The sequence below is a fragment of the Pangasianodon hypophthalmus genome, chromosome 8 (genome assembly GCF_027358585.1).
Source record: "Pangasianodon hypophthalmus isolate fPanHyp1 chromosome 8, fPanHyp1.pri, whole genome shotgun sequence".
Lineage (NCBI taxonomy): Eukaryota > Metazoa > Chordata > Actinopteri > Siluriformes > Pangasiidae > Pangasianodon > Pangasianodon hypophthalmus.
Genome location: NC_069717.1, coordinates 12151695 through 12163981, shown reverse-complemented (window position 1 = coordinate 12163981; position 12287 = coordinate 12151695). Strand labels below are relative to the sequence as shown.

Sequence of the window (12287 nt, the reverse complement as noted above, 5' to 3'; positions counted from 1 at the left end):
AAAGCCCTGCCGTGCTATAAAAAAACAAGTGTGCACTCTGGTGACGTCAACAATGTGCGAAGCTCTTACCAACCTTCGATTACTCAAGCAGGCATATGGGTTTAAAACGCAAGCATTTGGGACACAGCGTATGAGAGTATGAGAGTCTGTTCAGCCTGTGATAGACCATAGTCACTGCAAGCAGAATAGTGTCTTTCAAGTAAGGTCTAAAACATGTCAGGGCTTGCTGTGATAGGAAAATAACCATCAACAGGTCATGCAGCCTACAGGTTCCTGTCAAAGTTAATTATTTTCCAGTAACAGTAGGTCTCGAAGTGTTTAATTCCTCTTCTACGACAGCAAATTTCCTACAATTGCAATTATGTTATTAATTAAAGGACAACCTAATACATTTTATTAGGCTATAGTTAGATTTAATGTGTGCAATGTCCGCAAAACAAGTTAGTTCCTGTTATCACTTAGGTTATAGCAGCTATAAACAGTCATTCCCATACCAACCTATCTTGAAGACTTTCCAAAGTACGAAAACAAAGTTACAGCTTTACCTCTGATTGTTACAAAGTGCAGACACTGGGGTCCTTCTAATAATGCTAAATAAACATTCCCTCACAGAAAACGTATATTTAAACAATATTGCATGAGCAAGAGTGCAGTTATGCTGAATATCGGCGTGGCTGTGATTCGGCCGTAGGCACGTGACCGCAGGTGATCACAGTTGGGCCGATATTCAGTATAACCGCACGACTGCAACTGAGATATTGCTTTTATTCAAGTTTTATACATAAGAAATTAATGTAGAGTAACTGACATTTCAGACACAACATGGCCAAATAATGTTTATTTTTGCTCCGCGAATGGAAATAGATCCCGAAGAAGCCACACTGACTGATAGCCCGTCGGCTAGCTAGCTCACACTGATTGTACATTCCCGTTAAAGGTGCATTTGGTGAAAATGGTTTCAATTCTGACGAGATTTCACATTTTAAGTCAGAAGTTATATTCATGAAAAATGTATCGTTTGCTGCGTCCGCAGATCGCTACCTCTACGGTAGTAACAGTTTCAGTGGGACTGCTGCTAGAATTGGAATTTTATATGATGAACACAGACGAGCGGAGTGATACAAACAGTGAAATGTCTCTGGGTGGTTATAATAAATATAAGCACTCTTGGATCACCACTCATCCAATCAAATTAGTGGACTAGAACTAACTGTTTTATAAAACCAATATCAATGACTATACACTTTTTAAAATTCATTTATGTGATGTGTCCGCCATACACGTCCCGGTATTAAGTGGCTGCTATAGAAACAATAACATATTAGAATGAACACAAGAAACAAAATGAACACAAAAAACATTAACTACTGATGCCAAAATATTGGCTTACAGACAGCATACACATAATTACAGGGGGATTTCAGGTTTGTTCCCCCTAATTAAGACCTTGTAACTACCCCAAACAATAGAAAAAAAAGTTACAAGATCAGATCGAATTTGTTTCGTTCTCCAACATCTTTTTTTTTTTTTTTACTGGTATTGGCCCAAGATATGTTATCCTGCATATCATACCAGTGCCATCTCTAGTTAACACTCCTCATTTGTTAGAAATACACACGAACAGAAAAAACTTTCAACAACAATTAGAACATGCATAAGGGACTTTCTGTACTCTTTCTGTACAGCCTGATTACATTAAGTGTAAAAATGTAATCAATCAACCTTTTTTTTTTTGTGAATTAGCCAGTTAGAGCTTAGTCTTGCAATTGAAATGTAAATACAGTATATATGCTGACACACATATGCTGCATGGATTTCCAATATCTCACATAATGCTATTTACTGGACAATTCTATCTAGACTACCCTACTTTTTTTGGCAGTAATTTTTGAATGTCTAAGATGAATGTTGATGTTGATATACAAGAGGATTTCAATAATAAGCAGATCCTAACATGTTAAACAAAGTTTAACAAAGAGGAGAAGCTCAAACTTAAGACATTAAAAACAACACATTCTTAACCCTGGGTTAGGAAAAGCTAGCAGTGGACCAGCAATGTGAAGAAACCGGTGCACACGTTAGTGAACTAAAATCTCTGCTTTCGGTCCACAGAGCTAAGCAGATTAAAGGACAGAACTCAACTTGATGGAATTAAGATCATTTACACCCTCCAACAGTGCAAGTGCTAAGAGTAGAAAAAAAATGATTACACAAAATGTGCACGTGTCACTGCATAATTTAATCAAAATTTCATTATTTGAAAAGACTTTAGTGTTTAACATTATTCATCAAAAGAATGCATACACTTGCCTGCCATGACAGCAAGGTCTTTTTTTTTTTTTTTTTAGTGAAAAGGGAAGACGTAGTGCAGGCATACTGGCTAACACAGCCACTACAAAAGACCTTTCTCAGATTACAAATCCTGGTAATATCAAAATTTGAAAGTTACAAAGTCTTCACATTACAGGCTATAACGTACATGGCCAAGAGCCTCAGAATCAGAAATCCCCTGATGAATAGACTAATTTGCAAAATTCTTTGTTTGGCCCACCCCTCATTCACCCTTTGTTCCACCAAAAAAAACAAAAAAAATCACCACAACTACTCACAGCAATTATTAGTTAATACAAGGTAAATGTGATCTTCCACTAAAGTTTAAATATTACAAAAAAAAAAAAAAAAAAAAAAACTAAAAATTGCACTAAATACATTACAAATTCACCAGCCTTACATTTCAAATTATGCAAAAACACCAAATGAAATTATAAAACTAAATTACTGTAAAATAACTCATACACTACCAATGTATAAAGGGTCACTGTACATTTCGTTCAAGGGTTTTATATCTGGAAGAAGTCACATTATGTAAGCTTGTGTCCTTGTGTTCACCTCACACCTTTTAAAAACAGCAAAGTATGTTCACTAACCTTTAAAAAACAATGTTGTTTATGCTGGTCACTAGTGTTAAAGGCAAAAGGAGAGAGGACATGCACACACACATACACATTGTATTGCCCTGTTGATCTACATTTGCATTAAGAAGTGATGTCCACTGTTTTATATGCCGTTTGCTGCTATGATACCCGTATCATCTGGGCCACTGTCTCTTCTGTTGCCTGATTCTGCTCCTGCTGCTCCTACAAACAAGGAAGGAGGGTTGTGTAAGCAGTTGGATAAATTATTACACACACATAACTCACACAAAAACACTCAACTCAGCACTGGTTTCTTTACTAGTTAACATGAACCAATATGTGTGTGAACACAGCTGTGTATGAATTCAGTTGAGGTAAGCACACCCTAAGCAATTACAGTCTAATAATTAACAAAATGATTTATCCTATATTTACTCACTGGCCAATTTTTGGAAATCTTCTAAAACATTTCTATAACCTGTGGTTGATATAGTCTTTATACTGATAAAATGAATCAAAGATACAACAGGAAACGAGACAATGGAACACAACACAAAGGAAAAATGAATGTTTCATGTGAAGCCAATAAGGTTTCAGGAGCAAGCTGTTGAACATTTTACTGTTCTGAGAAATTTATTTCAAAAAAGGATAAAATCACAACACATGGCAGCAAAGAAGCAGGATGTAAGAATTGCAAAACAAAACAAAAAACACAGGCAGAGGATGAACACAAATGTAACATAGCAGAATGCCGTATGTGATGGATAAATCAGACAGACAGGAGGAAAGAAGCTTATTTTACAGACACTGCATCACGACATTCTCTGTGGTACCAAATTCTCTCATTGTGCTCCTAAACGTAACTGTTTCTTTTATAAAAGGTAACATGATCCCAGGTGCTTTAATACAAAACATCTCAGTAAGCATTCTTCATACAAAATTCATTTTTACATTCTAAATAACATAACATTTAAGTTTTTTTTTTTAACACCAATGCAAATTGTTCATACTTGCAGAGTTTTTTTTCCCCTACATGAACATTTTAACAATATCATAACTCTGTAACTGTACACTATATTTAAAAGCACAGACATAAAGAATCATGTATTCTATTAAAGTGGACTGTGTGCCCTTGGCTGCTACAGAGCTGACTAGAATCCTATTTCACCAGTATGTACAAAAAGCTCTGCCGACTTTAGCTCAGCAACTTTGGCTTTCAGTCAAATTGTCCGGTGTTAAAATGCTGATGAAGTAGCATTTTAAGAGGGGGGGGAAAAAACCACAACACAACACAAAAGCACCTGTGAAAAACACTTGGAAAAAGCAATGCTTCAGCTAAGCAAGAAGGATGGAGGTGGACACAGTGTTGCCAGTGAGTGCATGAGCAAGCAGCCAATGAGAGCAGAGAACAGCAGCTAAGCAAGAGGAACGGTTTGCTCAGGTAGCCAGTGTGAGCTTGCGATTTCGGTGGCTCTGTGGAAGTCTTCCTGTTTGACTCCGGCCTGTTCCTGTGGTCTCACCTGCATGGCTAGAGCCATTTCTTCTTTATCTTTTGGTGAAAAGAAGCGGCCGCCATCGCCCCGCTTTCTCTGCATGGCGTGCCTGTGCCGTGACTCATGTAGGTATTTCTGCAGAAAGAAGATAAAGAACTAGGTCAAATAGGCTTAGGTTTTTCATTTGGAGCTGAGAATTTGGGTATTAGAGAGCTCCACAATTATTACAGCTAGACACTATATTAGCAAACCTTTTGCACTCTATACACTATGCCAATTAGCCGTGCTAGTGAGCCTGACGTCTGTCTTACCCTCCTCTCTTTAGGAATCTTGCCCTCAGCCTCCAGTTTGGCACGGGCTTGTCTTCTTTTCAGGATGCGGTGGTACTGTTTGGCATTGACATAGAGTGGCTCCTCCTCCAGCATCTCAGCACCAGGCAGAGGGATTCGTTGGATAGTGGGTACTGTGCCTCCTCCCCCAGGCACCATCTGACACACAAGCCCAAATGGGCCAAAAACATGTTAATGTAATCCAGTACCAGGAAATAGGATTTTTCTAGAATTTTGGCAAGGACAGGTGAGGAAGCACCACCTTGTTGCAACGACACCCACAGATCAGCTGTGTGCACAATTTGTTAGGAGAGGCACAACACACTTTCTTGTTCATTTCATATGTATATAAATTTACATAATTAACGCTGCAATATCCAAAACAGAGTGAGGATACTGTGATGTCCATACTAACAGCAAACGAATTATGCCGACCTACCACAAATTACCCAAAGTTTAGAGTGTAAAGCCTCTTAAATGGCACAGACAGTAGTTTTTAGAGAAGGGGTGAATTTTAACTATATATATATATATATATATATATATATATATATATATATATATATATATATATATATATATATATCTCACAGAATTAAATGAAACCAGTGCAGTGAGTAATAAAGACATGTATTTCAGCACTTACCATAACCATCCCTCCTGTACTAACCACATTGCCAGACACTGGCAGCGTGACTGTGACTGTGCCTTGCCCACTGTTGGTGGTAGAAGTGTTGGTGCCCCCTGCTGCCTGAACGATCTGTGTGCCAGATAGTGAGCCTGCAGGGATTGTGATCATTCCTGAGGAGTTTCAGGCAAACATCAATGTTAGAAGTCAAAGTAATAATCTCTTATTTAACTTTATCATCTCGGTATAGCCAGGCAGAATAACACGACAACCAAACGCAATAAAGGAATAATAGGCTTTAGTATTTTAATAAGTCTCTTAACTCCTAGATATATATGTACTATATATTTTCCCAGACCTCCCACCTAGATTAATAAACTATGATCATTCCCCAAAACAATCAAATCTAAACTGAGCAGCAAAGTTTCATCACAGGCGTTAACACCCAAGTACTGTTGCTAGAGTGCAACAATCCTTTATTAATTCTCCAAAAGAGAATTAATAAAGGAATAAGAATATAAACGTTGTTCACATTAATGTTTAAACCAACAGACTGTCTAATTTCATATGGGAGGCCAGATGGGACGTTTAAGAAGCAGACTAAGAAAAACAATTTGTAGAGCAAACTGCCACAGGCTCATTAACATTCAAGAGCTCACTTAATTTGTAACTGATTTACAAAGATTGTTTAACAGTCATTAAATGAAATTCAAGCAGCTCCAACAATTAGGACACACACGCATACACACACACCCACCCACAGTGAGAGCAAGGGAAAGAGAGAGAACATACCCTGTTGTAGCACAGTGCCATCTGCATTCACGGGCTGGTACACAATGGTCTGGCCTTCAGCAGTCTGAGCAACCTGCTGGCCCTGGACTGTAATCTGCTGGCCCTGTCACACACACACATGAAACAAGCATATTAGTATATTTGGCTATGACCACTTACTTTCTAACAAAGAATTAGGCCATGAAGTTAAACCTTAAGAAGAAAGAGTGAAGGTCTGACCTGGTTCTGTCCTGCAGTAATGGCGGTCTGGGGCTGCTGGATGATGATCTGCTGGGCCTGACCCTGCTGCCCCTGTAGCTGCAGCGTCTGCCCTCCCTGCAGCTGGATCTGCCCCGGCTGCACTAACTGGATCTGGGCACCAATGAGAACGAAACAGGAGATACAGTAACAATCATGTTATGAAAACTCTCTGTACACTGTTGTAGTGGAAGTATTCTGGTATGTAAACATATAAACTAGACATATTCTTGGTAGATATTCTACAGGGTGTCCCAGAAGTCTCCACACTTAGAGGAAATTAACACTTTTTAGCAAAATGTCTTCCAAAATTGTTATATTATATATATATATATATATATATTTTTAGACAATCTTTAAGAATGTCTTTGACAAAAGAACAACACATTGAAATCATTCTCATGGCTGGATCTGCAAGCTGTCGCAAGATTGCGATGGACTTTCACAGGAAACATGGCAAGCACATCACACACGACACTGTTGCCAAACTTATTATCAAATTCAAAAAGACTGGAAGTGCTGCAGACCAACCGAGAAATGGACATCCACAAACATCCACTGACGAAGGCACAACCAACGTGGCGCTGACATACAAACAGTAGTCCCCTCTGTGTAGAGACTTTTAGGACACCCTGTAGTTCAGATAGTTCCTGTGTGTGTTCTTACCTGTTGCAAGCCCTGAGCTCCAGAGACAGGCACCTGCATTATGGTCTGGCCCTGGCCTCCAGACATGGCCTGTACCATGATGGGCTGCCCTGAGGAGGTGATCAGCTGACCTCCACTCACCTGCACCATAAGCGGTTGGCCTTGGACCTATACACAGGCACAAACCACACAGTTAGTTTGGTATTGTACTGCAAATAAAGTCATTAGTAAATGAGAAGAGACCTTTGCATGCAATAGACAAAGACATATTTAGGCTGTGCATTTTTGTTGACAATGATGCATCATAGAGGTTCACAACCCTGGTCCTGGAGTGTCCTGCAACTATTATTGTTTTGTCCTGATCCAATTAATCAGCTAAGAAGCAGACTGTATTCAACTAAGAAATGAACTAATATGTACAGGACTCCAGGACCTGTGTTGGGAAGCATTAATTTATCATACCACATCAACTAAGTTAGTAATCTAAGTAAACGTAAATGTGATGGTGATGTACCGGTTTAATGCAAAAGCAAAAAAGGGCATAAGTGGGTAATGAATACTGAATGAAGGACTGCACTGTTCACATGTTTGGGACAAACATGGTCATTATTAGAACATGCTGAAGATGAGGCATTAGAGGTCCATTCAACACAACTTTGCTGTCAAGTTACAGGTATAACATTCTACTCGTACACAGGACTCTGACAAAAATGGACTCATTATAACAGCTGATTTAGCAGATGAAGCATCATGCAATGTACTGCAAACATAAAATGCTCAACAGTGATAAGAGAAGGCTTTCTAAGGGACTCCCTTTCGTCCGTTTGCTGGATATGCATCTGAGTTTAAAAAACGTCTCAGGTAAGACATATGAAAACTATTTAAAAATATTTACAAAACGCAACAAAATTACTTGTCTCATAACAGATCAAGGCTGAGTTTCCAGAAAGCACTGTGATTAATTACCACCCTGAAGCTCGTCATACTGTTCATCAGACTACAGTAATGTTTAATGTTGTAGAACATCTGCAAAACAAGTTAGTTCCTGGTATGTCTTATGTTATCAACTACGAACTGTCATTCTTTCCATAATCTCTTTTTTTTCCTCTCTTGAAGTTAATAAGATAAAAAAAAAAAAAAAAAAAAACAGCTTGTCATGTTACGCCTCAGGAATCTCAAGACTCTCCGGTAGTGGACATGTGACTGTTAGAAAGCACTGACACTGGAGACTCCTTCTATAAATGTTAAACAAACACCTACTTACAGAAAACTTTACCATATCAACAATTATACATTTTTTGTTGTTCACTAACATGTTTTTATCTGTTTAGGACATGGAGCATCCACCACCTACAAGTCCCTGTCTATGAGTTGTTCTTATACAAACAATAACTTATTAGGTTTATATTCATGCACTTATTCGATCATTTGAATTACAGCCAGCACTAATGTCAGAGCTGCTGTTAGAGAAAATGAATCAACCCCTTCTGACAAACAGTGCTGTCGTATAACAAAAAATAAACACTAATCAAGATTTTGCAGTATCAGCATTAGAAACACATGGCCTTGGAAACTGGAGCTTGGTCCATTATGCACAGTGTAGAGGCATGCTGGTCAGCACACAGCGACACAGACACAAGCTGCATGCAACAGGTGAAGATTACCAGCTCAGAGTTCTCACAACTACCTGGAGCGTCTGCACTTGCTGACCGGCTGCTGTAGCGACAGGCGATTCGGTCTGCAGCTGTACAGCTGTGACTGTACCCTGTGCCTGTGAATAAGCCCATATAACCAGATCACTCCTGATTCACCTCTACACTTGTTCTTGGGGACCCACAAATTAGTGTTGCCCTGGTGAAAGGGTACGCTAGTGGATTATAGTCTTGGGTTAAAATAAATAAATAATCCTACCAATTAGATATGTACACTCAATGAGCACTTTATTAGGAACATTATACCAATACTAATGCTCTCAGAACAGCCTCAATTCCTCATGGCATGGATTTCACAACATGTTGGAAACATTCCTTTTCAGATTCTGATCCATGTTGACATCACGCAATTCCTGCAAATGTTTCAGGTGCACTTTCATGTTATGACTCTCCCGTTCTACCACATTCCAAAGGTGTTCTATGGGATTCAGATCCAGTGACTGGGAAGGCCACTGAAGAACACTGAAATCATTGTCATGTTCATGACACCAGTTTGAGATGACTTTTGCTTTGTGACATGGTGCAGTATCACACTGGAAATAGCCATTAGAAGATGGGTAAATTGTGGCCATTGAAAGGACGCACATGGTCAGCAACAATACACAAATAGGCTGTGGCATTCAAGCGATGATTGATTGGTATTAACGGGCCTTAAGTGTTGCAAGAAACCATTCCCCACACCATTACACCACCTCCACCAGCCTGGACTGTTGACACAAGGCAGGTTGGGTCCATGGATTCCTGCTGTTGGTGCCAAATTCTGACCCTAACATCTGTGTGCAATGGAGATTCATCAAACCAGGCTAAGTTTACTTTTTTGGTCTTCAGCTGTTCAGGTTTGGTGAGCTTGTGCCCACTGCAGCCTCAGCTTTCTGTTCTTGGCTGACAGAAGTGGAACCCGACGTGGTCTTCTGCTGTTGTAGCCCATCCGCCTCAAGGTTTGACATGTTGTTCATTCTGAGATGCTTTTCTGCTCACCACAGTTGCACAGACTGCAGTCTTTCTGTCAGCTCAAACCAGTCTGGCCATTCTCCTTTCACCTCTCTCATCAGAAAGGCATTCCTTTCTGCACAACTGCGGCACAACTGGATGTTTTTTTTTTCTTCATTGCATCATTCGGAGTAAACACTAGAGACTGTTGTCTGTGAAAATCCCAGCAGATCACCAGTTACAGAAATACTGAACCCAACCCGTCTGGCACCAACAATCATGCCACAGTCAGAATCACTGAGATCACATTTTTCCCCATTCTGATGGTTGCTGTGAACATTATCCGAAGCTGCTAGCTCGTATCTGCATGATTTTATGCACTGCACTGCTGCTACAAGATTGGCTGATTAGATAATTGCATGAATGTGTAGGTGTATGGGTGTTCCTAATAAAGTGCTCAGTGAGTGTCTGTTGCACATATTGAACTACTGCACCCAAGATCATAATCTAGGGATGCACCGGGGCTGATACTAACACACCTGCCAACCCAGAAGAGGAATAATGTGTAGCTCTTCCAATAGGGAAAATGAAAATAACAGCAAAATCTAATATAGTCCTCTTACGAATTGCTTGTCTAATGTCCCTCATAATCACTTTCTAGCTATCATTTCCATTATTTGTAAAGATTCGAAACTTTATTGTAGGTCTTTTAATCTTTTTTGTGGTCAAAACTGTTGCCCTGTTTTCTCTCAGGGGCATTCCTAATAAACAGTTACCTGACATTAATTATGTCTAATGTTAGTCACGTCAGACATACACTGATAGATTTTATTTCTCATTAATGAACTCAAAATATTCTCTGATGACCCTGACAGTAAGCGAGGCCACTGCGTCTGCGCATCTGTTAAGCACGGAAATCAAGCAGAATTTCTTTATTGCTTATTTTTGAGAAATAACTTGTACCAGCATACTCTGATAGTAAAATGTGGGAAGGTTGGCAGGTCTGTACTAACCTGAACTGCTGCATCTGTATTAGACTGGATTTGATTGTATTACCTCCTGATCCAGTCCACTGAAGTTTTTTCTTTTTTAATTTTTTCTGTAAAAGCTTGTAACACTGATTTTGATGAGACAAAACAGCCAAGTATATACAGGACATAAACAAAATCACAATCTCAGTGAAGTTTATCAGATACATTGAATGCTGATATTCATTTCGCATTGAAAATTGAGGGAAAGTGAGTGGTGCATCCCTGCCATTTGTGTTTGTACGTAACAACTGTACAAGTTTGTCATTCTACCAGCTTTATACGGTTCCATTAAGACTAAAGGCTGACCTTTCTTCTCCACACACTTTGCTTACCTGCTGCTGGATCTGTCCATTAGCTGCCTGTACAACTATCTGCTCCCCACTGCTTGTGGAGGTGTACTGCTCCATTTCCTTCACCAATTCCACTGATCTGCAGCACAAACAGCATGTTATTAATGCATTAGGCAGGTCTGTAGACAGGTCACAATTTTTGCTATAAATATTTTGTGGGTTTTTTTTGGAAGTTATTCAACCCACAATGGGGACCAATTGTCAAAAGGATCTGATCTCATTGTAGTTACAGCTGCATTTCTGAGGACATGAATTATAGTTTAGGAAATAAGCGTTAACTCATGAAGCTCGTTACATTAGTGGAAAGTCACTATCCCACATTTAAAACTGTTTTTTTTTCTTGCTGTTGTTTGTTTTTATATATATAAAAAAATAGCTAGTATGCTAGTTAAAAGCGACACTACAAACCTAACTGCTTGTTGTTACATTCAAGTACTCACTTCTTATAGATAGATAGATAGATAGATAGATAGATAGATACTTTATTGATCCCGAGGGAAACTACAGTAAATGTTTTTTGTCTTTTATTTTAAATAAATAAATAAAGGACTGCTGAATCACTAGCTGGTGAGCGTCTTTGTTTTGCTAGCTAGGTACAGAAGCTGTACTACAGAAAGCAGCTAAACAGCTAAGTTGGCTCCTTTGTCATGAGTAAGCAGCTCTAAGGCTAGCGCTCTCTATCACACACACACACACACACACACACACACAGCGTCCTCCATTTTATCCCTGTTTACATCCCCGCCGTGTCGCCTGTTATTCCCCACGTTACCGGTTTGATTTCTGTATTTATGCCGAGTTAGTAATTTGGTTGGTCAATGACAAACCAATCGGTGTAGTGAGGCACCATTCCTCTCGAGCCGCGCACTCTTTACCGTTTCTCAGCTGTCCGGTTCCCTTCTGATTGGCTCCAGTACAGAGCTCAAAAACCCAATCACCACAGCGTGCTGACAAAATGGCGCAAATGAACAACACTGCGAAGGAACGTTAATGTTTCCACCCGCATTCCAACAAATCCCACCTTCTGAGCCAAGATTGGCTGTTCTCCGATTGGATATGCGTTACGAGCCAATCCTAGCGCATAAGGAGCAACACTGTTGGCCAATCAGAGCTCCGATGAATACGGGTGGGGAAAAATACTCCAGAGTGGAGATGAGACTGCTTGTGAAATGGAGCGGAAACCTAACAAACTGCTACGCGCCACCGGGGGCTGAGCCAAACACGT

The 12287-nt window shown here is 39.7% G+C and overlaps 1 protein-coding gene across 11 annotated transcripts; it reads right to left on the bottom strand.

Annotated features, from left to right (window-relative positions):
• Window positions 1-2218: 2218 nt before the first annotated feature.
• nfyal (nuclear transcription factor Y, alpha, like) lies at window positions 2219-12085 on the bottom strand. Of its 11 annotated transcripts, XM_026926678.3 has the most exons (10): window positions 11938-12085; window positions 11045-11141; window positions 8724-8810; window positions 7061-7207; window positions 6377-6508; window positions 6158-6260; window positions 5384-5538; window positions 4720-4896; window positions 4436-4543; window positions 2219-3137 (listed from the first exon to the last, which is right to left on the bottom strand). In XM_026926678.3, the coding sequence occupies exons 2-10, from the start codon at window positions 11117-11119 to the stop codon at window positions 3075-3077; spliced, it is 1047 nt and encodes a 348-aa protein (XP_026782479.1). In that variant the 5' UTR covers window positions 11120-11141; window positions 11938-12085; the 3' UTR covers window positions 2219-3074. The 11 variants fall into 11 exon arrangements, with proteins under 11 accessions (XP_026782479.1, XP_026782494.1, XP_026782445.1 ...); XM_026926693.3 differs by lacking the exon at window positions 8724-8810 and having other exon boundaries at window positions 11938-12084; XM_026926644.3 differs by lacking the exon at window positions 2219-3137 and having other exon boundaries at window positions 3523-4543.
• Between the last annotated feature and the right edge of the window lie 202 nt (window positions 12086-12287).

Coding starts and splice junctions, on each gene's coding strand:
- nfyal (XM_026926644.3), bottom strand. CDS start 11,119: ATGGAGCAGTACACCTCCACAAGCAGTGGGGAGCAGATAGTTGTACAG. Junction 7,208..8,723: donor AAGTGCAGACGCTCCAGGTA/GTTGTGAGAACT, acceptor GCCTGTGTATAG/GTCCAAGGCCAACCGCTTAT. Junction 6,261..6,376: donor TTACTGCAGGACAGAACCAG/GTCAGACCTTCA, acceptor TGTGTGTGACAG/GGCCAGCAGATTACAGTCCA.